This window comes from Geotrypetes seraphini, chromosome 3 (assembly GCF_902459505.1).
Source record: "Geotrypetes seraphini chromosome 3, aGeoSer1.1, whole genome shotgun sequence".
Lineage (NCBI taxonomy): Eukaryota > Metazoa > Chordata > Amphibia > Gymnophiona > Dermophiidae > Geotrypetes > Geotrypetes seraphini.
In genome coordinates, this window is record NC_047086.1 from 208,145,037 (window position 1) to 208,171,033 (window position 25,997).

General features: G+C 42.7%; 1 protein-coding gene across 7 annotated transcripts in view; it reads left to right on the plus strand.

The window, feature by feature from the left end:
• The window catches only part of AGAP2 (ArfGAP with GTPase domain, ankyrin repeat and PH domain 2), a 526,417-nt gene that overhangs the window by 152,593 nt on the left and 347,827 nt on the right, over window positions 1-25,997 (plus strand). For 2 of the 7 annotated variants that reach the window (XM_033938396.1, XM_033938397.1), the window contains exon 1: window positions 23,057-24,272. The exons of 4 other annotated variants lie outside the window; for them this stretch is intronic. In XM_033938396.1, coding sequence (XP_033794287.1) covers window positions 23,897-24,272 — 376 coding nt within the window. In that variant the 5' untranslated portion in view covers window positions 23,057-23,896. Of the gene's footprint in view, window positions 1-23,056; window positions 24,273-25,997 lie in introns of those variants that run through there. One more of the 7 variants, XM_033938402.1, reaches the window with a different exon arrangement.

The following is a 25,997-nucleotide window of genomic DNA, read 5'->3' on the forward strand; positions in this document are numbered from 1 at the left end:
GGGAGAGATGGAAATGGTAGGACCACAGCTGCTCTGGGGCACTGAGGGAGGAAAGGTTGGTACCTCAGGACTGCTGCTGCCGCCTCGAGTAAGTAAAGACCCTGTCAGGAGGGCCAAAAGGGTACAAAGGAAATGGTGAAAGGTGAGGTGGTGAGACTGGGATCAGTGGGAGGCAGGGTCCGGGCATGATAGAGGCGGGGCATGGGTGGGGTCAGGGTCAGGGTATAGGTGGAGCTTTTCTAGCACCCGTTACTGTAACGAATGTAACGGGCTAAAACACTAGTATATATATATACTGCTGCAGAGTATATAGATAGATAGATAGATAGAGATAGATATATATATACACTCTGCAGCAGTATATTGTCCAGAAATTAAAGGTTCTGTACAATTAAAGGTTCTGTACAATTAAAGGTTCTGTTCTTTGCTATTTATAAAATGTAAAAATAGGTTTTTATTTTTCAGCTAACTATGAGACTATTGAGGTATCAATCAACAGTTATCAGTGTTTTTATATCATAGGTACTATTCCTAGGCACCTATTCCAATGGGAGTGTGTGGCACAGTGGTTAGAGCTACAGCCTCAGCACCCTGAGGCTGTGGGTTCAAATCTTGTGCTGCTTCTTGTGACTGAATCCTCCATTGCCCCAGGTAGATAGAGTGTGAGCCCACCAGGACAGATAGGGGAACATGCTTAAGTACCTGAATGTAAACTACTTAGGCTATAACTGGTATATAAATGCTTAAATAATAAATAAATAATAGGTACTATTCCTAGGTACCCATTGGAATTAAATATATGTTCAAAGAAAAGGATTTTAAAAATATATGGAATAGGTACTATTATATATAAGGAATGGAATAGGTACCTAGAAATAATACCTATTCAATATGTATTTAATTCCAATGGAGTAAATACCTAGGAATAGTACCTGTGATATAAAAACACTGATAACCGTTGATTATACCTCAATGGACCCATAATTAGCTGAAAAATAAAAACCAATTTTTACATGTTATAAATAGAAAAGAACAGAACCTCTAATTATATAGTATTTCTGGACAGTGTACTACTGCAGAGTTTCACTTTCCTAGGCAGGAATGGTGACTCAAGGGCTATTCTCAGCTATCCTGCACACAATACTGTTTCTACTGGAAATAAATATTCAGTTAGATTAGTTTCTCATCACACTTTTAGTTCTGCCTTATTTAACAGTCTGTCTCCATGCAATAAGAGTAGAAAGGTAATATTCTCAAAATTTAGAGAAACTGGATAGTTTTATGGACCAGAGCAAGGATTCATTCAGTGCCTATCACTCCTAGGACCAAAAGGCTCAAGGCATAATCACAGGTATGCGTTGTGGCTTGCTATACTTGTTTATACTACTTTTCCTTTTACTTTTTATACTTAGCAAAGCAGTGAACATAGAGCACAGTTACTTACCGTAACAGGTGTTATCCAGGGACAGCAGGCATATATTCTCACATGTGAGTGACGTCATCTACGGAGCCCCAGCGCGGACAGCTTTTCAAGCAAACTTGATTGAAGTTTCAAGTTTGCTATGCTGCACCACGCATGTGCATGCCCTCTTGCCCACTAGAGGGCGCATCCCCACCTCGTGGTCCTCAGTTCCATAGCCAGCAAAGAAGCCATCCCCGGGGAGGAGGGCGGGTTGTGAGAATATATGCCTGCTGTCCCTGGATAACACCTGTTACGGTAAGTAACTGTGCTTTATCCCAGGACAAGCAGGCATGATATTCTCACATGTGGGTGACCTCCAAGCCAACCAAAAAAGGGCAGGTGGGAGGATGGCAATTTAGGAAAACAGGTTACGCAAAACCGACTGGCCAAACCGGCCGTCGCTTCTGGACAACGTATCCAGACAGTAGTGGGAGGTGAAAGTATGAACCGAAGACCAAGTGGCAGCCTTGCAGATGTCCTCCACTGGAGTAGACCGGAGGAAAGCAACAGAAGCTGCCATCGCTCGGACTTTATGTCCCGTAACCCGACCATGCAGCGCGAGACCAGCCTGAGCGTAGCAAAAGGAAATACAAGCAGCCAACCAGTTAGACAAGGTGCACTTGGAAACCGGACGTCCTAACCGATTAGGGTCGAAGGACAAAACAATTGAGGAACCTTCCGATGAGACTGAGTGCGTTGAAGATAAAAAGCCAACGCCCTCTTACAGTCAAGCGTGTGAAGCGCCACCTCGCCAGGATGTGAGTGGGGCTTCGGAAAGAACACCGGAAGAACAATGGACTGATTGAGGTGGAAATCAGACACAACCTTCGGCAAAAATTTAGGATGGGTGCGAAGAACCACCTTGTCATGATGGAACACAGTAAAAGGTGGGTCCGCAACCAAAGCCTGCAACTCACTAACTCGCCTAGCAGAGGTGAGTGCAATCAGAAAAATCACCTTCCAAGTGAGAAACTTAAGATGAGATTTGTCAATAGGCTCAAAAGGAGGTTTCATCAACTGAGCCAAAACCACATTGAGATCCCAAACTACAGGAGGAGGTTTCAGAGGGGGATGAATAATCAGCGCCCGGAGCAAATCCTGAAAAACAGGAACGGCCATCATGGATGGTAAGTCCGGGGCCGGTGGGTGCTCCCTCGAGGGCGACCTCGGTCTCAAGTATTCCCGCGGAGCACCCGACTTCGACTTCGACTTCGACACGCGGGGCGGGGCCGAGGACGACCCACCCGCCCCCGTCGAGGAGCCCGAGGATGGCTTCTTAGCAGAACCTGGAGCTGAGGAAGGAAGCGAGGACTTACCCTGGGCAGGCTTCATCGAAGTGGACGCAGGCTTCGACGAGGAAGGCAGCCTCGGTGAGGTTGAGGGAGTCGAGGCCGAGGTCAAGGCCGGGGCCGAAGCCGAGGCCGACGTCGAGGCCTTCCCGGCCGCGGGGTCCACAGCAAAGAGCTCCGCCATGCGAGCGCGACGGCGGCGGAGAGCTCTAGGCTGAAATGTAGAGCACCGAGTGCAGTCAGTCAGGTGATCGGGACCCAGACAAAGTAAGCACCACCGGTGGGGATCGGTAATCGAAAGCAACCGATCACACCGGGTGCACTTTTTAAAGCCCGTCAAAGGGCATGACATGAAGCAAAAACCGGCCGGGAACGAATGAGGTTCCGCGGCCGCGGCTCCCGGGAGCCCCCGGAGCCGAAAGAAAACAAATTTTTTTTTTTTTTTTTACGAATATCACGATCGCAAAGAAGGGAAAACAAAGAAAACACAGCGACTAAGGAAAAACAACCCCAGCCGCGGTGACAGAAGGCACTAGCACGGAGCGAAAAAACACACAGGGCTTCTGGCTCCGCGGAAGAAACAGAACTGAGGACCACGAGGTGGGGATGCGCCCTCTAGTGGGCAAGAGGGCATGCACATGCGTGGTGCAGCATAGCAAACTTGAAACTTCAATCAAGTTTGCTTGAAAAGCTGTCCGCGCTGGGGCTCCGTAGATGACGTCACCCACATGTGAGAATATCATGCCTGCTTGTCCTGGGATAATAATGTTTTTCTCAATAACAGACTATGGACCTTTCCTACAGGAAATTGTCCAAACCTTTCTTAAAACCAGCTACGCTATCCGCTCTTACCACAACTTCTGGCAATGTGTTCCAAAGCTTAACTGTTCTCCAAGTGAAAAAATATTTCCTCCTATTGGTTTTAAAAGTATTTCCCTGTAACTTCATCGAGTATCCCCTAGTCTTTGTAATTTTTGAAGGAGTGAAAAATCGATCCACTTGTACCTGTTCTACTTCACTCAGGATTTTGTAGACTTCATTCATATCTCCCTTCAGCCATCTTTTTTCCAAGCTGAAGAGCCCTAACCTTTTTAGTCTTTCCTCATACGAGAGGAGCTCCATCCCCTTTATCATATTGGTCGCTCTTCTTTGAACCTTTTCTAGTGCCGCTATATCTTCCTTGAGATAAGGAGACCAGAATTGAACGCAATACTCCAGATGAGGTTGCACCAAGAATATAAAAATACATCATTTTGCAAGATATATCCTGGAATGGGTGGTTCCTTATGGGACCCTTTGCTCAAAATTGATGAATTGATATTAAAATGGCATTTGACAGGAATAGGTAGTGATTTTAGTAAACAGGGGCATGCATACAGTATGATACAGATAATGGTGACCAATTAATAAACTGATAAATGTAATGACGTTTGTAAGTAACCAATGAAAACTAACAATATGATATGTACCAACGTGGCCTCAGGCTATCAAGAATTGTATAAAAGACAGCCTTTTTGATTATGTAGGCAGGACAGATCCGAGATCTCAGGCCTGATGATCCTATGTTCTGTTACTCTGTATGCTGGAAGATTTATTCTTGTAAGCTGTTACTGATTTACTAATAAAAATATATTACCTATACCAGCATATCGAGTGCCATGAGGTCAGTCATTATTGCAGGCCCCAAACAGCAGGGCCACACCATTCTCAAAATCTATCTCTCTCTTCTTCCCTCCCTGTTTCCATGGTGTGACATCTCTCTCCTTCCCTCCTTCCCCCCAGTGGTTCGACGATATCTCTCTCCTTCCTTTCCCCCCCTTCCCAGTCTCTCTCCTCTCCTTCCCATAATCTGACATCTTCGTAAAAGGAGCCCTATAACATGGATATAAGGAGTCAGAATGCTATGGGTAACATTTATTTATAGAGGTCTTTTTATAGTTAATGAGTGGATTTGATAATGAGGGTTGTAATTAGATGATTATTATATTTGGGATGAGTCCTATGGATGTGATGGTATAATTAGAATCATAATAATTGTTGCACAATGAGATGTTATTAAGTTTGTAACTTGTTATAATGAACTCTTTATTAGAATTGTAAACTGCTATAGCACTTCAATTTTTAGCGGTATATTAAGTATTAAAATCAAATCAAATTATAGAGCACTTCCACCATAAGAAGAAGAAGAAGAACATAAGAAGTTGTCTCCACTGGGTCAGACCAGAGGTCCATCGTGCCCAGTGGTCCGCTCCCGCGGCAGCCCATCAGGCCTATGACCTGTGAAGTGGTCCCTGACTATTCCTATAACCTACCTCTACTTCTATCTGTACCCCTCAATCCCCTTAACCTTTAGGAACCTATCTAAACCTTCCTTGAACCCCTGTAGCGTGCTCTGGCCTATCACAACCTCCGGAAGCGCGTTCCATTTGTCCACCACCCTCTGGGTAAAAAAGAACTTCCTAGCGTTTGTTCTAAACCTGTCCCCTTTCAATTTCTCCGAGTGCCCCCTTGTACTTGTGGTTCCCCACAGTCTGAAGAATCTGTCCCTGTCTACCTTCTCTATGCCCTTCAGGATTTTGAAGGTTTCTTTCATGTCTCCTCTAAGTCTCCGCTTTTCCAGGGAGAATAGCCCCAGCATTTCCAACCTGTCAGCGTATGAAAAGTTTTCCATACTTTTTATCAGCTTAGTCGTTCTTTTCTGAACTCCCTCAAGTACTGCCATGTCCTTCTTGAGGTACGGCGACCAGTACTGGACACAGTACTCCAGATGTGGGCACACCATTGCATGATACAGCAGCATGATGACTTCCTTCGTCCTGGTCGTGATACCCTTTTTAATGATAACCAACAACAAGGGCCTATGTAGGAAAAGGCAGCACCATAAACAACTGCAGACTAGAACAGTGGTTCCCAACCCTGTCCTGGAGGAACACCAGGCCAATTGGGTTTTCAGGCTAGCCCTAATGAATATGCATGAAGCAAATTTGCATGCCTATCACTTCCATCATATGCAAATCTCTCTCATGCATATTCATTAGGGCTAGCCTGAAAACCCGATTGGCCTGGTGTTCCTCCAGGACAGGGTTGGGAATCACTGGACTAGAACATCACTATACATATTACAGATCAGTACATAGAAAATTCATGCTAACAGAATACCTAGCCTCTATTGAATATAGAACACAGATCAAAACTCATCAAATACAGAATAAGTGACCATAAAGTAAAAATAGAAATGTGTATACAAAATTAAATTGCATATATGAAGTGCATCACAATAGAAATAAATGTATCCCCCTTTAATGTACGGTAATAATATAAAGACAGCAGATATCAGGGCTGACTTTAGAGGGGATACTATGAAGGTAATTGCCCCGAGTCCCTAGCCTAAAGAGAGCCCAAGCTTGCTTGAAGCTAATGGGCTTTGGGGTTCCCTCCCAAAGTTTCCAATAAAATTATTTTTTCTACATTTGTTGCAGAGTTGCCAAGTTATGTAGTTCCAGGGGAGAGATTTTAGGCCAGTCTGCTAGCCTGTCATGACACACTATGGAACCCGCAGCATGGATTTCAATGGATAGAATCGGGAACTATAAATAATACATTGTTTTATGGTATAAATTCCCTCCTGGAATTACAATTTTGCATCTGTCTGGAATGGATATATTAGTTTTCTAATTATATTGGTCCCAGGCTCTGGGTTCTGCTTTCTTCAATTCTGTTGTTGGGATCTCCTGTCCATTTGCTGTTTCTTCGTTTTCTTCCTGTCATCATGTTTTTATTTATTTTATTATCTACTGCCTGAAAGCTATCAAAGCAATATACTGTAGGAACTTTCTCCCCTACATCACCTCTTTTCCTCCTCACTACCCCTCTCTCTCCTTTCCTCTCCCAGTAAATCATTTAAACCTCTACCATGATTCATACACCCAATCCAACCTACCAGTTTCCCTTTCAACTCTATCAGAAATTAAAAAAGTGATAAACATAATGAACATCAGAGGGACCCACTTTGAGATAATCTCTCCGTTTATCTTGAAACATTTTTTCAGTGTTCGGAGTTCATATACTCAACATGGTAAGCAGGGTAATTGGACACAAGCGCACTCTTAAGCAGCAGTAAGCTGCTAGCTTTTCTCTAGGTGTGTAAAAAGTACAAGAATAATGAAATGATGCAAATGTTTTCTAAAAGCAAAATTATTATTTATTCATTATCAAAAATGATTTATCATAAGGTTATTTGCATCATGAGAATTATTACAGAAGCCAAAATCTGGCCTTGCTAGTAACGAATTCCAGCGTTTTACCAGTTACACATCCATATATCCTAAATGACGACATTCCTTTGCTACAATCTAACTGATCCACATTATTTGCTTCCATATAAGGCTTGCTTCTATACCTTCATATGGGCATGTCACAAAAGCATTCCTAAAGTTACATTCTTATACCTAAAAAAGTTCCATTCTCATACTAAGCTTACATGTTTTATAAAGAAGAAATACATAGACAGATATTGTAATGTACTCACAAAGACTAATGCCCACATACAGCTTTTAAATCCCTTCCTGTTACGATCATCTCTGTGCTGAGAAATTCATGTCCCTTTGTCTAACTAAAACTAGAGAGAGAAGATGGATTAACCTCCCCTCCCATCAGAGTTTCACAGAGTAGAAAAAGTTGCTTAAGGTCAGAGGTTAAATCCCAGATGTAATCCTCTCAGAATTTCTTCAAATTTCAAATATATGAAACCAAAGTAAAATATACCTACACTTGTTACCTATAGCTAAATAAGTAAATTCTTATTGTATAGTTTTAATGACTTACGGACTTACTAAAACTTAATTCTGGATCTATACATACAATGTGCATTCGATTAGTCTTCCTCACTGCAAAATCAGGGCCCCTTGGAATGTAGGCAACCATGTCAGAGGCCAACTCCTGTCTGCCTATAACTTCCCTGAGGACCAGCCTAGTCCAGGCTGGACACACATCCGAACAAAGAAACCTTATAAAACTTAAGCTTTGCCATCTAGGGTAAATTTGCTATGGTGCTTATCAATCACACTAATGTCCCAGTCTGACTTCCTGTTCCTTCAAGCACATAACACATGTGTGAAATCAATATGTTAGATTCCCATTTTTTGCTTTTGCCTCTCTGATTATTATATTCTGGCTTATCCAATATTTTCTTGTTTCATATATTTATGTATAGCCACTAGTAACACATTCTCACCTGCTCTTGGATTAGGCCCTATCTATCAACAGGTTTTTCTAACTAGTGAATCCTGGTGCAATGTGAGAAAGTGTAATGGCTGAATTTTTTATTTCATGTTTGCTCATTTCACCAAAATCTACCTGTCCAGGTAAATAAGCTGGCCCTCCCCAGGCCTATTTAAGGCACAGAACAATCTCACATGGTTAAGACAAGCTTATCCATAGGAACTGTGTCAAAAGCATGGAAACATTCTACTATAATACCTGCTATCAAAGATTTCAAAGTAAGCCCCTCAGAAGAGTCTAATTATCGTCTGATAGCAAATATCTCTTTTTTTAGCCAAACTCACGGAAAAAATAGTTTTCTCTCAAGTCTCTGAATTCATTGAAAAAAACAAGCTCTTGAACCTAATCAAACCGGGTTCAGACAACATCACTCTACGGAGCTTTCACTGATTGGATTGACTACAAACATTCTTTACCATCTTGATCACCACAAATCTGTTGCCCTTATCTCCTTGGATTTATCCGCTGTATTCGACACAATAGATCGCAAACCACTTCTTCAATGCTTGTATGACATAGGAAGTAGAGATCAAATTTTGGATTGGTTCACTTCTTACTTTTCCAATAGAACCTTTAAAGTTATCTTCAAAGAGACTACTTCTAACTCCGTTTCTAATCAGTTTGGTATCCCCAGTGTTCCATTCTATCCCCGTTACTGTTTAATATTTTATTGGCTCCCCTCTTGACGCTGGGCCAATCAATTGGATTTTCCATATTCGCATACACCAATTATATTCAGTTGACATCAAATAGACCTTGAGAACCCAGAAGATATATCTCTCATAAATCAAAAGCTTGAAAAAAATACATAACTGGCTTGGCACTAATATGTTACCTCTAAATATTAGTAAAACAAAAGTTATGATCTTTCCGGTAAGAGAGGGCCTTTCTTTATCTGCCCCAATTTCCGTTTCATCTATTTCCCTATAAACAGTCCCAACACTTAAACTTCTAGGCGTCACGTTTGATGCAAAACTAACTTACCAAAGTCAAATTAGCACAGTAGTTCGAAGCTGCTCACTCTCAAAATTACTTGAACCAGCATCCATCAATATTTTAATTCATTCATTGATAATTTCACGTCTGGATTACTGGAAACTTACTTGCTATTCCATCCTTGAGACACGTCAATACGATGTACTTAAAACATTTTCACGGTTACAACTCCTACCCTTTAAATGATTTCAAGTCCAAATTAAAAACCTACCTGTTTAAAGACACTTTAAATGTATGACCGTCCTGTTTAGGACGTGACTTTTCTGAATTTTAATGATTTACCTGACACCTGATCCCTTTCCTTGCGTTCTTCCCATTTGTGCTTTTTACTTTAAATAATGTAGTTCTACCAGTTTCCTCCTGTTCCAGTTTGTCTGTTTGTCCTGTCAAGTCTTTGTATGACAACCCAAAACTTAGTGTACTGTTTTTATAAATGTACTTTTTAACCTTTGGATGTACACCGCCTTGAAATTTGATTTGGCGGTATAACAAATATTAATAAAACTTGAAACTTAATCCCTCAATATCCAGCATTTATTCTCTTTCTCCCTAGCCCTCCCCTTATGTCCAGTATCCCTTCTATTTCCCTTGTCCCCCACATCTAGCATATCCCCTCTGTCATCCCATTCCTGCCCCCATCAGGTCCAGTGTTTCCCCTGTCTCCCTAGTCCCCCCTCCCTTGGAGATCCAGCATTTGTTTGTTCTCTAATCTTCCTAATTCTAGCAACTTCTCCCAGTATGGCATAACCTCCCTCCACTCCCCATATGGTGCAGCATCTTTTCCCAGTCTGGCATAAAATTTTCCTCCTCACAGTCCAGCATCTTCAACAATATCAATCTTCTCCACTCCCATCTTCTTCGCAGCTATAACATAACAGATAGGAAGCATGGTGCTTTGATCATGCACTGAAGACTCATGTATCTCCTGACCCCAAACAAACAGGAAGACAGCACTAGGGGTGGACCCTCTTGTCTATATAATTTCATAAGTTTCAAAGAAAAGCAAATACGTATTATTTTATTCAGCTTTTTTCATTTGCAAAGCAATACCACATTAAAATGTTTCTAGTCTGGATGTACTGACTTTCAGTCTCACTCTTTAGGGTGGTTCACCCTTGCCTTCTTCAGACCTGCCAAGTCTCCCGCATTCAGCATTTTGCAGGTCATTTCCTGTACTTACGCTAGGGAGTGAAGATCTCCCACTGAGCAGCCACCCCCTCCATCGGCAGCAGGAGATGTATTAATAAGACATCATCTGCCATGGCATCGGTCTCGCAATAAAAGCTGCAAAATCTGAGACTGGTTCCATGTTTTATTAAGGGGGAGGTGGCCTGTTAGTGCCACAGCCCAGGCCTGTCAAGGGATGGAACCAGGAAGTGGAGTGGGCAGGTTTTGGGGTATTACTGGGTATTGTCAGGGTGTGGCTGAGCAGTTGGTGCATGGCTGGGAGGCCTAGCTTAAATCTCCTTCTCAAAAATCAGGCCTCCTTGGTAGCTCTGCATCTCTGCTATCCTAGTTCTTTTTTCTCTGCTTCTCTTCCATTCTGGAGTAACATGAAGTGTGTCAATATATTAGTCAAACATTGTTTAGCCAGCCAGTAGTAGGCCACTGAAAGAAACAGGTACAATAGCACAGAAAACAGATGCCTTTTTTAGTTGCCCTCCCCACCACCAGGAGTGCAAGAGGAAATATTATGAGTGCTTCCTTAGAGCTGACACTTAAAAGCAGGGTTGATAACACAACTGCCCCAAAAATAGTTTTACTGACAAATTGAGGGAATGTTGACTGACCATCTAACTTTATTTACTGAACATCAGAGTTATTGATAAAAAAATTTTTTTGGTGCTGGCTACCCTACCTGGCAGATTGAGAAAAATGAAGGGAGGGTAATGCAGGGGGTATGGGAGGAGGAACAGTTTCCTCTCAGGACTCTCCTCTCCTAGCAGACCTTATGTCACATCTATAACTCAGTGACATCAGACAGAACCAGAGAAGTGTGACTTGGCTACAGTGCACACGTTTTTACCTTCAGGCTGGGGAAAAGCCAGAAGAAAGATTTACAGACAGACAGATTAACATAAATTATGGATTTTATAGACAGGACCATTTTTTAAAAGATATTTCTAGTGATCATACATTTACAGGGCAAAAACATTGATGGGTATCCCTGCTCCAAAGCACAGTGACCCTCACTGCTTGTGTGACTTTTCTCTTTAATTATTATTTTTTTTTTAATAGGATGGCATTGGTTGGTACTGCTTCCCTGTTGCTACCCGGGGGTGGTAGGAAGTAGGCTTTGAACAGGCACAGATGGAGCTAGTCAAGCAAAAAGGGATATCTTAAACGATGCACTGTAGCACTGGCAATAAGATTTCTTTTTTTTTTGAGTATGCTTACAACAAATTCCTACTCAGCATCCTTTTAAATACTGTACATCCTTTAGTGTGCATTTGCCTAGCAGTTATTGCATATTTTAATCTCTTTTTTTTTTAAATATCTCGCTTTTTTCTCTCTTGCTATATTCTTTAGGAGTCAGCGCACATGCGGATGATTTTCAAAATGAATCTTTAATGTTGAGAATTTTTAAAAATTGTTTGACCATACTAATTTCATTTAAATTCAGATATGTGGAGGGGCATTTTCAAAACATACGTCTAAGTCTGAATGGGACGTATGGTGCTAGATGTCCAGTCGGCAGTAAGAAAATGCCTATTTTCAAAAGTCAAACCACCATATGTCTAGAAATAACTTTTTTTTATTGAAAATCCTTTATCTGGATGTCCAGGCCATTGGGACGCCCAGACTGCCAGGACGTCTATCTTTATACCACATTTTCAACCAAAATTTTGTACAAGTCCCAAATGTCCAGAACAAAATCATTTGGATATGGACTTAGAGGAAGGGTATCACTGTTCGCCGCCGCCGCCAAACTTTGCAACATAGTAGGTAAAAGCATTTTGCCTGATAATATGATGCAGGATCTACCGCTGCTGGAACGGTGGTCAGCAACATGGCAGCTAGGCTTCAATGCTAAAAAGTGAAAGGTAATGCACCTGGGTAATAGAAACCCGCACAGAACTTACATACTAAATGGTGAGACCTTGGCCAGGACCATGACGGAACGTGATCTAGGGGTGATCATTAGTAATGACATGAAGGCTGCAAATCAAGTGGAGAAGGCTTCCTCCAGGGCAAGGCAAATGATGGGTTGTATCCGTAGAGGTTTTGTCAGCAGGAGACCTGAAGTCATGATGCCGCTATACAGGTCCATGAAGAGGCCTCATTTGGAATATTATGTTCAATTCTGGAGACCACACTACCGGAAGGATGTGCTGAGAATCGAGTCAGTTCAACGAATGGCCACTAGGATGGTCTTGGGGCTCAAGGATCTCACGTATGAAGAAAGACTGAATAAACTGCGGCTGTACTCACTTGACGAACGAAGAGAGAGGGGAGACATGATTGAAACGTTTAAGTACATCACGGGCCGTATCGAGTCGGAAGAAGATATCTTCTACCTCATGGGACCCTCGACCACCAGGGGGCATCTGCTGAAAATCAGAGGAGGGAAGTTCCATAGCGACTCCAGAAAATACTTCTTCACCAAAAGAGTGGTGGATCATTGGAACAAACTCCCACTGCAGGTGATTGAGGCCAACAGCGTGTCAGATTTTAAGAGAAAATGGGATATTCACAAGGGATCCCTAAGGGAGTGAAATGAGGGGGGCGGGTATTTGGAATGGGCAGACTTGGTGGGCTATAGCCCTTTTCTGCCGTCTTTTTCTATGTTTCTATGGGAAACATAATGGACTGGACTGTAATGGACTGGGCACCCAGACATGTCAACAGAGCAGTGGGGCACCTTAGAGGGGACTCCAGAAGCTTCCTCTCTGTAAAAATTAGGGGAAGATTCAGCCTTCCTATTACATGTACCTAGTACTTAGCAATATAAACTGACAAAGCACTATTTTTTTGGGCTGGGAGAGAAAGATGTACTTTATATCTGTTTTCATTTTAATTGTCAGTAGTAAGGGGAAGTGTTGTAGTTCTGCTCTGCACCCATTGTCCAACAACTTCACTCTTGCAACAAGTTCGCTGTCCTTCTTCAATTTGACCTTTCTGCAGCTTTCGACATTGTCCATCATGACATACTAATCCTCCAACTTTCTGAAATTGGCATAAACTCCACAGTCTTAGATTGGTTCTCAAAATTCTTACGTTCCCGCTCCTACTTCGTTAACATGAATGGCACCTCATCCTCCCCTTGGAAACCGATTTGCGGAGTTCCTCAGGGTTCACCTCTATCCCCGATTCTTTTCAATGTTTATATGTTCTCCTTGAAACTCCTCCAACTATCCCCTTTGGAGACACTTTACACCTACGCCGACGACATCCTTGTCCTCCTCGAGACTGACTCTAACCTCGCCAACCTCTCTGATAACATTTCTTCTTGTATAACGAATCTTCAATCCTGGGCTCTCACCGGTCAAATGAAACTAAATGAGACCAAAACAAAACTACTTTGGCTCGGCCCAAAATTAGATCAGCTGCCCACCCTCATCCCACTATCCTTTGGCACCAAACTGCAGCTTGAGCACTCAAGCAAAGTTCTGGGAATCATCATTGATTCTACACTGTCCTTCAACGATCACCTCAACTCCTTAGTAAAAAAATGCTTTTTCAACCTTCACATGTTAAGGAAAGTCAGATCCTGCTTCCACCAACAACACTTTGCTGTCCTCGTCCAATCCATTATTCTATCCAGACTGGATTACTGCAACTCCATCTACTTAAGCCTAACAAAGAAAAGTCTTCTCAGACTGCAGCGGATTCAGAATACCGCGACTAAACTAATCTTCGCAAAAAGCAAATTCGTCCACGTCTCCCCCGCTTCTGTCTAAGCTTCACTGGCTCCCAGTTATCCTCAGGGTTAACTACAAATGCGCCTGTCTAGCCTTCAAGTCTCTTCACGTCATCCTTCCTCCCCTTTTTCCACTTTCTTGGCTCTCCTCGAATCCTAACTCCACCAGATCCACTCAGAAATTCAAACTATCCTTCCCCTCTTTAAAAGGCATATCCCATACAGGCAAACTTAGAACATCCCTCCTCTTCAGGATCACTGAGCTGTGGAACAGCTTTACTGCCCCTATTCGGAGTTCGACCTCCCTCCAACGCTTCAGAAAACATTTGAAAACTTGGCTTTTCTCTAAAATGTAACTACTCCCTCCCTCTCCACTATACTAAGTCCCCTCTTTCTTTCCTTTTTACTAAGCCCTTCTTCTTTCCATTGGAGTTCCTTTCTTTATTAATTCCTGTAAACCGTGTCGAGCCCCACTTCTGTGGAGATGATGCGGTATACAAACTTAAGGTTTAGTTTAGTTTAGGAGTAAAGTTTCTCTGGACACAGAGAGGTCAATTCTCACCAGAATGTCTTCAGAGAATAATTTGAAACATCTAGTCTAAATGTTTCAAATTACTTGCCAGCAGTGCTATACATGCGCAGCGCCATTTTAGAAAAGTCATGAATAAATCACAATAACTAACTAATAATTCACCCAAGAGTCTTAAAAGAACTGAAGGTTGAAATCGGAGAGCTTTTGCAAAAACTTGCCAACCTGTCAATTAGAACTGGACAGATACCGGACAATTGGAAGATAGCGAACGTCACAACAATTTTCAAAAAAGGATCAAGAGAAGAACCGGGCAACTACAGACCTGTGAGTCTTACGTCTGTCCCTAGAAAGATGGTTGAAGCACTGATTAAAGATAGCATAGTCCGGCACTTGGATACACACGACCTGATGAGAGCCAGTCAATATGGCTTCAGGAAAGGGAAATCATGTTTGTCGAATTTACTTCAATTTTTTGAGACCGTGAACAAATTGATAGTGGAGAACCGGTGAACATAATATACTTGGACTTCCAGAAATCGTTTAACAAGGTTCCACATGAAAGACTTCTCAGAAAACTACAAAGCCATGGAATAGAGGGAGATATACTAAGATGGATAGGCAAATGGCTGGGGAACAGAAAGCAGAGATTGGGCATAAATGTGAAGTTCTCGGATTGGGAGAAAGTGAGTAGTGGTGTGCCCCAGGGTTCGGTACTTGGGCCCATCTTATTTAATATTTTCATCAATGACCTAGAAGGAACATCCAGTGAGATCATCAAGTTTGCAGATGACACAAAGCTATGCCGGGCAATCAGATCGCAGAAGGATAGCGATGAACTCCAGAGTGACTTGTGTCAGTTAGAGAAATGGGCGGAGAAATGGCAGATGAAGTTTAATGTGGAAAAGTGCAAAGTAATGCATTTAAGCAGAAAGAACAAGGAACACGAGTGTAGAATGTCATGTGAAACTCTGGGTAAGAGCGAACAAGAAAAGGACCTGGGTGTACTGATAGATAGGACCCTGAAACCATCGGCACAATGCGCGGCAGTGGCAAAGAAAGCAAATAGAATGTTAGGTATGATAAAGAAAGGAATCACGAGTAGCTCAGAGAAAGTTATAATGCCGCTTTATAGGGCAATGGTCAGACCACATTTGGAATACTGTGTCCAGCATTGGTCTCCCAACCTAAAGAAGGATATAAAACTGCTGGAGAGGGTGCAGAGATGAGCAACGAAGCTAATAAAAGGTATGGTGAACTTGGAATACGAAGAGCGACTTAAGAGACTGGGATTGTTCTCCCTGGAGAAAAGGAGACTGCGAGGGGATATGATCGAGACTTTCAAAATACTGAAAGGAATCGACAAAATAGAGCAGGAAAAAAAATTATTTACAATATACAATGTGACACGGACAAGAGGACATGGACTGAAGCTAAGGGGGGACAAGTCCAGGACAAATATCAGGAAGTTCCGCTTCACGTAACGAGTGGTGGACACCTGGAATGCTCTCCCAGAGAGGTTATTGCGGAATCCACTGTTCTAGGATTTAAAAGCAAACTAGATGCACATCTCCTTACGAGAGGCATAGAAGGATATGGGTGACTAAAATTACGCCAGGTGTACACCTGGCTGGGCCTCCGCATGTGCGGATCACCAGACTTGATGGACCGAAGGTCTGATCCGGAGATGGCAGTTCTTATGTTAATAAATAAATTGAAGTGGAACCTAAGTGAGAGGCTGCCAGGAAGTGGCACATGGGTGAAATTCCATGTCTAGAAAAGCTTTTCAAGGTAATTATAATCAGTGATGGTGCTATTAGATGATATATAGCACCTTGCATGTCCTCAAAGAAATCTGCATATCCTGGATCTCCAATATATGCAAATATTTATCTCATGCATATTCATTGTGGCTATCCTTAAATTCAGATTAGGTAGGCCAGCATTTAGGAATGGTTTGAGAAATACTGTTAATGGGACTTGTTCTAATTTCTCTCAGTAAAAGCAGAAACGTGAGGTCCTGACACAGTAAGGATAAAGACTGTCTCCAGTGACATGGAGCTGTGTGGGGTTGGGGGTTAGTAATTGTCTCTGTGAATCATTTCCATTGTTTAGTAGTGTCAAACCAGGCCTCAGTTTTCCCAAGCCAGTCAGTTTTTTGAGATATTCCAAAGGAATAATTGTGAAATATATTTGCATATACTACTTCCAATGTTTGAAAATTATCTCATGCATATTTATTAAGGCTATACTGAAAATCTGACAGGGAGAACCTGAGGACTGGTTTGAGCACAACTTACACTAGCAGCCTACCTCTTCAGCAGTTAAACCTTGAAGTGGAAGTATAGCTTCAAAATAATAGTGGAGACATTTTCTTCCAATATGTAAAGTCCATTAGTCTGCATGCCACTACTCTTATTTGGGGGGGTTGCAGTATTTTCAAGACTTTTGTTACCATAACAGCAGAACAAAAATTATCAAAATAGAGAAATTTTAAGTCTGTTCTGCTGTTTGACATATCTTGCTTTTGATACTTTGAGAAATAGTCCTATTAGGATGGTGGGGTATCCAAACCATATATCCTAGTGCACAAATACATATTTATTTATTTATATCTGATAATTATCATAGGCTGATGGATAAATAGGGAAGCGTGATAAATGGCTGGATACTGTAATATTGTAGAATTATAAAATAATGGATTTGTGGATGATAGATACTGGAGCAGATGCAGATACTAAATGAAAAAGGACCAAGCAGCTAGACCCTAAGACATTATGGGAACTCAGATTTGGACAGTGCCACTGATGGTTCTGTTTCATCACTCTTTGTAGAGGGATAGCTGTCCTTTTTCTTAAAAAGGAGATGATATTCAAACATTTCATAATACCTTATTTTATTTTTTTTATTTATTTCAAGTATTTATATTCCGCATATCATCTCTGTGCGGCTTACAAAATAAAATGAAATGAGATAGTTGAAAAATTCCCTATCTGTCCTGAAGGCTCACAATCTAGCTAAAGTACATGATTAAAATAAAAGGTATAATAAAATTCCAAGGTAATGATGAGTTACATTTCAAGAAAAAATTAAAAAACAACAAAATAAATCAATAGGAAAAAAGAAAGAAGATGGAAATAAAAGAAAAAAAATTAACATAAATAAAATAAATAGTCCTGCATAAACAGTTTCTGAAGTGGCTTGTTAGTAAATCCAGTCAGGACTTTGGCACCAACAAGCTGAACGATGAAGCAGATCAAAACGAAGGATTGAGCCAATGAGCGAAGCAGGACCCAGCAGATGAGGTCTCAAGAGTTCATCTTAACTACACCACACACCATGCAAGTGGGCTCCGGTGATCTGAAGATAGTAGGAAAGGGAGCATCCGGCCAGCAGCACTCTAATCCAGTAACAATATGGAAGAGCCACGATGTTCACCTCAGCGGAAACGGTTTGCATGGATATTGGACACAGCGCTACTACACTGGTATGCTGAAGCAACACCAAAGCCAGATCCCGCCATCCTCAACAAAGGAAGAAAATTTGATGGGGCACAACATCCTTCAAGCTCAGTCAGTCGATCAGCAAGTCAGTCGATCAGCAGGTAAAAGGAGTTTCGACTGTTGGATCATAACCAATGGTCATACTGGGAAAATAAATAAATTATGAAGATTGTAGATGTAAAAATAAAAATGGAGTCCTTAAACAAAAGAAATTCGTTTATTTGAGAAAAGCCAAATGAAATAAAAGAGCAAAATATAAGATAAAATACAAGTCCGATAAAAAGAAAAAAGAAAATAAGTGGAATGGGGAGGAGATACAGCTGATGACTTAGCCAGGTGTAGGGTTACCATATGGCTCCAGAAAAAGGAGGATGGATTGAGACATCCGGGTTTTACTTCCATTTCTTTCAATAGAAGTAAAGCCAGATGTCTCTATTTGTCCTCCTTACTTCCATTGCTTTCAGTAGAAGTAAAACCCGGATGTCTCAATCCGTCCTCCTTTTTCTAGAGCCATATGGTAACCCTAGTCAGGCGCCATCTTGGAATTACACTATTCTTTGGTAGATATTTGTCATGCTTATGGCAGCATGGTTCATATGAATTTTCTATATGCAGTTTTCCTTTATAGAAGATTAGACCAGAAATAGTAAGAGGAATGGCCATCAGGTCCTCACTCAGCACCTCAGAAAATACTTTTTCATGGAAATGGTGGTAAATATGTGATACAGCCTCCTAGTGGAGGTGGTGGAGACAAAGGCCTCCTTTTAGGAAACTGCTATAGCAGTTTCTAGTGCAGGGAGCCACGCTGAATGGCCAGTGCTTCTCCCGATGCTCACTGAGTTCCTATGAGCGTCAGGAGCAGCGTAGGCCATTCAGTACGGCTCCCCGAGCTAGAAATTGCTACTGCAGTTTCGTAAAAGAGGTGGAAAAACTATATCTGATTCAAGAAAGCTTGGGACAAGTATGTTGGATCTCTAAGGGAGAAGGGATAGTAGATGGCATGTTTAGGCAAACTAGATAGGCCATATGGTCTTTATCTGTCTTTATTTTTCTCTGTTTCTATGTTTATAGGGAAAATGAGGCAATAATGCCCCTGTATAATAATAATAATAATAATAACAGTTTATATACTGCAGGACCGTGAAGTTCTATGCGGTTTACAATTATTAGAAATGTTACAGATTGAGTGAATAAACAAAGTTACAGATTGAATAAATAAACAAAGTACAGATTTAGTGACAGGTAGTTCTTGCGCTCGGTTGTTAAGGACTAAGATTGAATAGGTTGGTTTCCTAAGTATTTCCTAAGTAATAGATGTGTTTTCAGGCGTTTCCTGAATTCTCCATAGGTAGTAGGCACAAGCAATTGTTCAAGGTCTTTACCCCATAATGCTGCTTGATGTGCGAGAAGATGTTGATGATGACTTTTAAATTTACAACCTCTAACCGGTAGAGAAATGGGGATGGCCCCAGGCTCCAAAATCTCAAAAGCAGGCTAGCTAACAGGTACCACCAAGGATTGGCCTGTCAGTTGCAGACCGCAGTCTTGCTTCTTCTCTGTGCAGGCAGAGCTATGCCAAGGATGAAAGCTCCAAGCACTGAAGAAACAAAAAACATTAAAAAAAACCCCACCAAATAAAATAAGAAAAAGGGAGAGAACTAAAACACTCCTTCCGGCTTGCATGCAAAAGGGAAAAACTGCAGAATAGAGCTCCCAGTGAAGTAGGAGGGACTCAGAAAAAAATCTGGAATGGATTCCTTCTGCATGTGGCTCATGGGCATGGAAAGATAACCCGCTTATCTAGAATGACACATCTATTACATTGGAAATTTAGATTAAGTGTACACAAAGAAGCAGCATTTTTCAGCAGAGAGTAAGTTCTAAAACAAGAGGTCATAAAACGGGGCTTCAACAGGGTATATTGAGAAGCAGAATAAGGAAATGTTCCTTTTTAGATATGGTGAACATAAAGGAACAGCAGACTTCAAGAAGAGGTGAGAGCAAAACCATTACTGCAATTTTTAAAAAGCATGGTATAACCATAGAGAATTCTTCCTTGTCAGAAAGTGGAAAAACAAAGTTAGATGTCCAATCAATGGGTTATGTGGTATAGCCAGAAGGGTAAATGAACAGAGCAGATGAACTTGGATATGGCACTTGACTAGTATTCCTGGCCTTATCACATTTTCCTTATCTGATATCATCACGCTGCAGTCTCTCTTCTAGTTGCTGCATAATCAGTTTCTCACTCCCATCATGTACTATTCCATGCCAATTCTGCACCCCAATTCATGATTTTGCACTTTTTTGACCATCCTTTAAATTTTAGGTTGCCTCATTCTAACTATTCTTTCTACAGTGCTCACTCTATGGCAGTTCTCATTGTCAAGCAAATGTTTCCCTTCCTGCTCTCTGCAATATCAGTCATAAAAAAAAAAATGAACACTGGCCCCAGGACAGATTCCATAGGCACTAACTTAGCAAAAGATATACAGTATATAAGTTTAAGGTGTCATAAAACATACATGTATATGTCTCTATCCCTTTTACAAAACCATAGCGTGATTTTTAGCACCAGCTGTGGTGGTAACATAGAGTAAAGGGGGGGGGGATATTTATAAAGAAAATCTGGTAATTAGGTCAAAGGTAGGAATGCACTAACCTTGATAGAATGAAAAAGATGTCCAACATATTGATAAGCTCATTAAGAGGTACTGCTAGACCTTCCAAAAAACAGGCCTATTTCCAGTCTGAAGTGAATCTAGATGAGTTGTGGGTGAATTTTTAGGCTGGGAGTTTGAATTAATATTTTAAAAATATTTTCCAACATTTTAGTTTATTCACAAGAAAGAGACAAAAAATTAAATGTATTCTAACCTGCAAGCCTATTGCCTGGGTATATTTTTCATCATCTTTTCACACCTGCTGGTTACCTATCAGAAATATATCACATACTACAGCTGTATAGCTGTTGTCGCTTTTTTATATAAACTGGGGGGGGGGGGTGTTAAACAAATATGCATATGAGAGGGCATTATTTTTGTACTTATAGTGGCAAGACACATGTATCATACCTCCCACTGCATCAGCACAGAAGAAATAGAGGCCATGCTAAAGGAGTTAAACAACGAAGAACTGCTGTAATGCCTTAAGAAGTATAATTTGTGCTCCATTGTGCTGATGTCACAAAGAAAGTAGCCTACTCATCCAATCGAGCTTCAGCTTTGATCCACCCATTTGCAATGCAATGCATATATAATTGGTCAAAGCAAAAATATTCAGAATATCAACATGACTCTTTTTGAGCATTGCTGTTCTGGCTATATTTCTAGACCTCCTTTGGGTTTTGTTATTGTTTTTAAATTGTATTAACATATTTTTTCTTATGAGCAGGTCTACAAGTTTACACCAATATATTATTTTATTGGAATACTACTGTACATGCAGTATAAGCCACAAATCAAATACTGTGATGTAAGATAAAACGACACTTCACAGTACAAAAGACATTTCTTTGTGCCAGGGTTGCAATTTTCAAATACAGTTCTAATGTTAAACGCTGCTGTAATTTAATAAGAGGCCATATCATCAGTCTACAGAAAAAAAATATAATTTTTTAACTTAGCTGTATTTTGTGAAGTATCCGGTACCCAATGCTTTCTAAATAATCCAGTGCCGCCTTGAGGTGGTCAAAAATTAACCGTTTACTGTACATGGTTTCCTGCCCCTCCCCCAGATATTAATCAATTTTCTACCACATAAGCTATTCTCGCCTAGTATGTGATCGAATTTGCTGCTTGGCATTTCTGCAAATTACACAGTGAAGGAATGAAAAATATTCCAGTCCAGATCTTCTCAGGGATTTACAATTCCTCATTTCTTTTGGATGGGAATCTTTCTTTTTTTTTTTTTTTCCTTTCTTGTGATGTATGAATTCTGGATTTTATCATTCTGATCCAACAGCCAGAGCTTGCAGCTTTCTCCCCCAGGCTGTTTTGTGCAAGTCTCCTTTTCTTTTTTTTTTTATTAATCTATCGCAGGGGGGGTCTCCGTGCATATGTGTGTGGGTGAGGTGGGATTTTTCAGCTCCTGCTCTCTTCCATCACCACTCTCCACCCTTCCCCGCGCGCGCACACAAATCAGCAGCTGAAATGCAACTTGCAACGAACATTCAGTAAGGCAGTAGACAACAACCATAGGCAAAGGGGAAGAACGGGGTGCATTATCTCTTCACGCTGGGAGAAGAAAGGACTACAAGCATGCCCGATTCCTAGTTGCCGTGGCTTTGTGTAAGATGTTCTTGCGGTGTTTTCCTATGGGGTAACAGAGGCTTTACTCTTTTCCTCTCCCAGAAGACAGCACACGATGGGCGACCACCTCGAACGAGACCTGTCCAACAACCCACGCTCCAGGGCACACGCCAGGGAATGCCTTCAAGAATTATGAAACCTTTGTGGAGGGGATATGAAAGCTCCACCAGCTGCACGCTGGAATCGCGACGAGACAGAATAAACGTGTGTTTTTTTTTTAGAAACCAGAGCTCTTCTGTACTCCAGGCGTTTTTATTACCCTTCTGCCCATGTGGATTTGTCGTTTTAGGCTGATGCTGTCAAAGGCTGCACCCTTCTCGAGCTTTTATGGGACAGGTTCGAGGGGTTGACTTTCCTCTGGGTTTCTTCGCATAAGACCTCCAACCTGGCTACACCGAACGCCCTGACACCTTCCCAAACCTCTATGAATGATAGTTTAAGAGGAGATCCGGACTGCCCATCTCTTTGCTTCTTTGACTTCAGCTTACCTTTTTTTTTTATCCTTGTGTTACATGATCCCATCTTGAAGACCATAAGGTGGGCGAGGAAACCTCAGCAGTGTTCTTAGCAGCCGATCGGTGGCCTCCTGCAGTCTATGTGCTGTGTGCTTCAGCTGGGCCCCATGAGTAGAGGAGCCACCCTGCAGCGAAGGACCACGTATCTAATCTCCCTCACCCTAGTGAAGCTTGAAGCAGTCGGTGAGGCCAAGGGGGATGTTTCCCCCTCTCCCCGTAGCAGCTCTTTGGGGCAGGTACCCTGCTCCTCCCCTGCACCCAAGGCTGAGGCCAGGGTAACTTCCCCGCAGCGCCCCCCTGAGCCCGTGCAGAAAGAGGAGGAGAAGGACACGGGAAAGGGAGACGATGTCCGCGGTGCAGCCGAGGAGACAAGGAACAAGCGGCAGGAGCGGCTGGCTTTCCAGCGCCAGGATGCGCTGTGGATCAGCACCAGCCTGGCCTCCGACTACTATCTGCAGACTTCGCCCAGCTCGCCTGCCCCAGGGAGCGCAGCCAGCCGCAGGCAGCGCCTCTCTTCCTCAGGGAGCCTGGAAAGCAGCCCACACTTCTTCGCCCAGACCCATCACTCTTTTGGGGTGTCCACTGCCGGCAGCCCCGCGCAGGCAGCACAGCTGTGTGCGAGCTCCAGCCTGCAAGAAGAAGGCCATGCCGCGGCAGAAAGGAGGCGGCCTCCCGCCCCAGAGCGGATTCCCCCACCTCCTCCTCCTCGCCCCCGGGGACTGAAGGAAGCGGCGAAGACCCAGAGCGCGGAAACCAAGAGCCCCGCGCAGGTCGCGGGTCCCGTGCCGTCGCTAGGCAGCAAGAGCCCCGCGCGCGCCGGGGTGAAGGGGCCCGTGGTTCCGGCGCTGTCGCTAGGCAACAAAAGCCCGGAACGGGGAGAGAAGGAGCCCGAGAGCCCGACGGCGTCGCTAGGTAACAAGAACCTAGGAGGAGAAGGGAAGGTGCCCGCGGGCCCGGCAACGTTGCTAGGCAACAAAAGCCCCACGGGGGAAGGACAGGCCCCCGCGTCGTCGCTAGGCAACAGGGCCGCGGAGCTTCGGGCCGATCCCAAGCCTGAGGTGAGGGAACCAGGGACTCCGAAGATTCTTACCCCAACCACGAGTAAGGGGAGCCGGCTGCTTAAGCTCTCCACAAGCACCAAACCTTTCAAAATGGAGTCGGCCAAAAGCCAAAAGCACCCCAACCGCCTGTCGTGGCCTGAGAGCGAGGGAAAGGGCAAGGCCAAGGGCAGCAGCCCCCGGACTGAAGCCCTGAAAAGCACAGGGGCCACTCTCTCGCCCTCCTCTTGCGACCCTCGGGGCTTCCGGAAGGGCAAAAGCAAGACATTGGACAACAGCGAACTACACGAGGGGGTCGAGGCCGGGCCTGAGAAGGGCGGCAGGACCCCCGCTGCTCGCGACCGTAGGATGCTGCGGTTCATCAGCGGCATTTTCGCCAAGAACACGGCGTCAGTGGCCTCGTCGCCCGGCCCCGAGAGCGGCCTCAGCCGGAAGGAGCCAGGGGAAGAGGGCAAAGGGGTCGAGATAAGTAAGTGCTACTGCCGGACATGTGCTTGTCTGTTCCTGGGGTGCACCCGCTCCATAATGAATATGCAGAAAGTGCATTTGCATACTCAGATCTTTGAGTCATGCAAGCTACATTCGTGCTTAATCATGACTGCCAGAGCGGCTTAGGTGCTTCTCAGGACCAGCAGGGTTATTTGACAGCTGGTTTTCAGGGACCAGCTCAGTGGTTTCTGGTTTTGGCTCTCTTACATCCATATAGTTGTATTGTTCTTGGTAAACCTGTAACTAAAATTTTCTATACAATATCAAAAGCAGGACTGGCTCAGCTTGTCCTAGTTATAAGTGATAAGTCGATAAGATATAATATAGGCCTTATTTGATAGAAAAAAAAAATATGTTAGTGATGTACTTTTACTACTACAGTACTACTACTTATGCATGAATACCTGCATAACTCTCCATAAATGTTCATAATGCAATCAATCACCTTTTAAAATAGAGAGAGGTAAAGAACTCCAGTGCTCAAGAGCAATAACACAGGTCTAGTTTTCAGGAGATCACAATCTCACCCGATATTCATTGCTAAAACAAGACCTATATGGCCGTCTGAGGACCAGTGCTAGCCAGCATCCCATATTTATAGTAGCCTTATAGTGCTGCTGCTGACACATTTCACTGTACTAAGAGAACCCCTTTGTGTGTAAGTTACCATGTGTTTAGTGTATGTACGGTATATGAATCTTATTTAGTTGACCCTGAACTTAACAGCTACCATGGTGCTTAGCAGTTAACATGTGGTAAGTTGCATGTCAACAGATAATGTGAAACGGGATGGAGATTGGGGGGGGGAGATGACTGCAATTTACAGTTAATGCATATTAAGTAACTACATGTTTATAGTTACTCCAGTAGATGTGGGGTTCATTTTCAAAGCACTTAGACACAGAAAATACCATAGGTATAGTTAACAATACCTAAATTGGTGTACCAAACCATACTACAATACAGGCAGTCCCCGGGTTAAGAATGAGTTATGTTTTTAAAACTGTTCTTAAGTCAAATTTGTATGTAACTCAGAACTTGTAGATTTTAAGATTCTTGCTGCTTACCTCTGCTCCCAGCTGACAAAAGGGCCGACTGTCCAGTGTTCCCTCTAAGGTACAGCATGCATAACCACACACTGTTATTAACGTGGCCATGCATCATTCCTGAATCTGGAAAAGGAGAAGTGAAGGAGTCTATGCCACTGGAAATACTGCTCAGTGAAATCAGTTGAAGCTGCAATCTCGTTCTTAAGTATGAGTCGTACTTAAGTTGGATGTCTATAACTCGGGGACTGCCTGTATCTGCAATGGAATTCATATGCACACATTTTTTTCTTTCTGCATTAACAATTAACATAGGAGTTTTGCACTTTAACTTCAAAACCTTAACATGCTTTAGTAAATAGGGGCCTATGAAGGCAATTCTGTAAGTGGGCACCTTCTTTTAGGCACCTGATGCTGCATGGTGGGAGCCTATTCTATAAATGCATTTGGGTGCCTCTATTTCTGTTGTAGAATTTTAGACTAATCTGCCATTACCAAGCCTAGTATTTACATGCCCATGGTTACACTTGCTGTAGACATGACATAACTGTGGTCATGTAAATGTAGCAAGGGCGTATATAACTTACAATATTCTGCAAGTTACACACATAAGTGGTAGCACCACCCATGCTCCTCCCATGTGCTACTTATGTGAATGT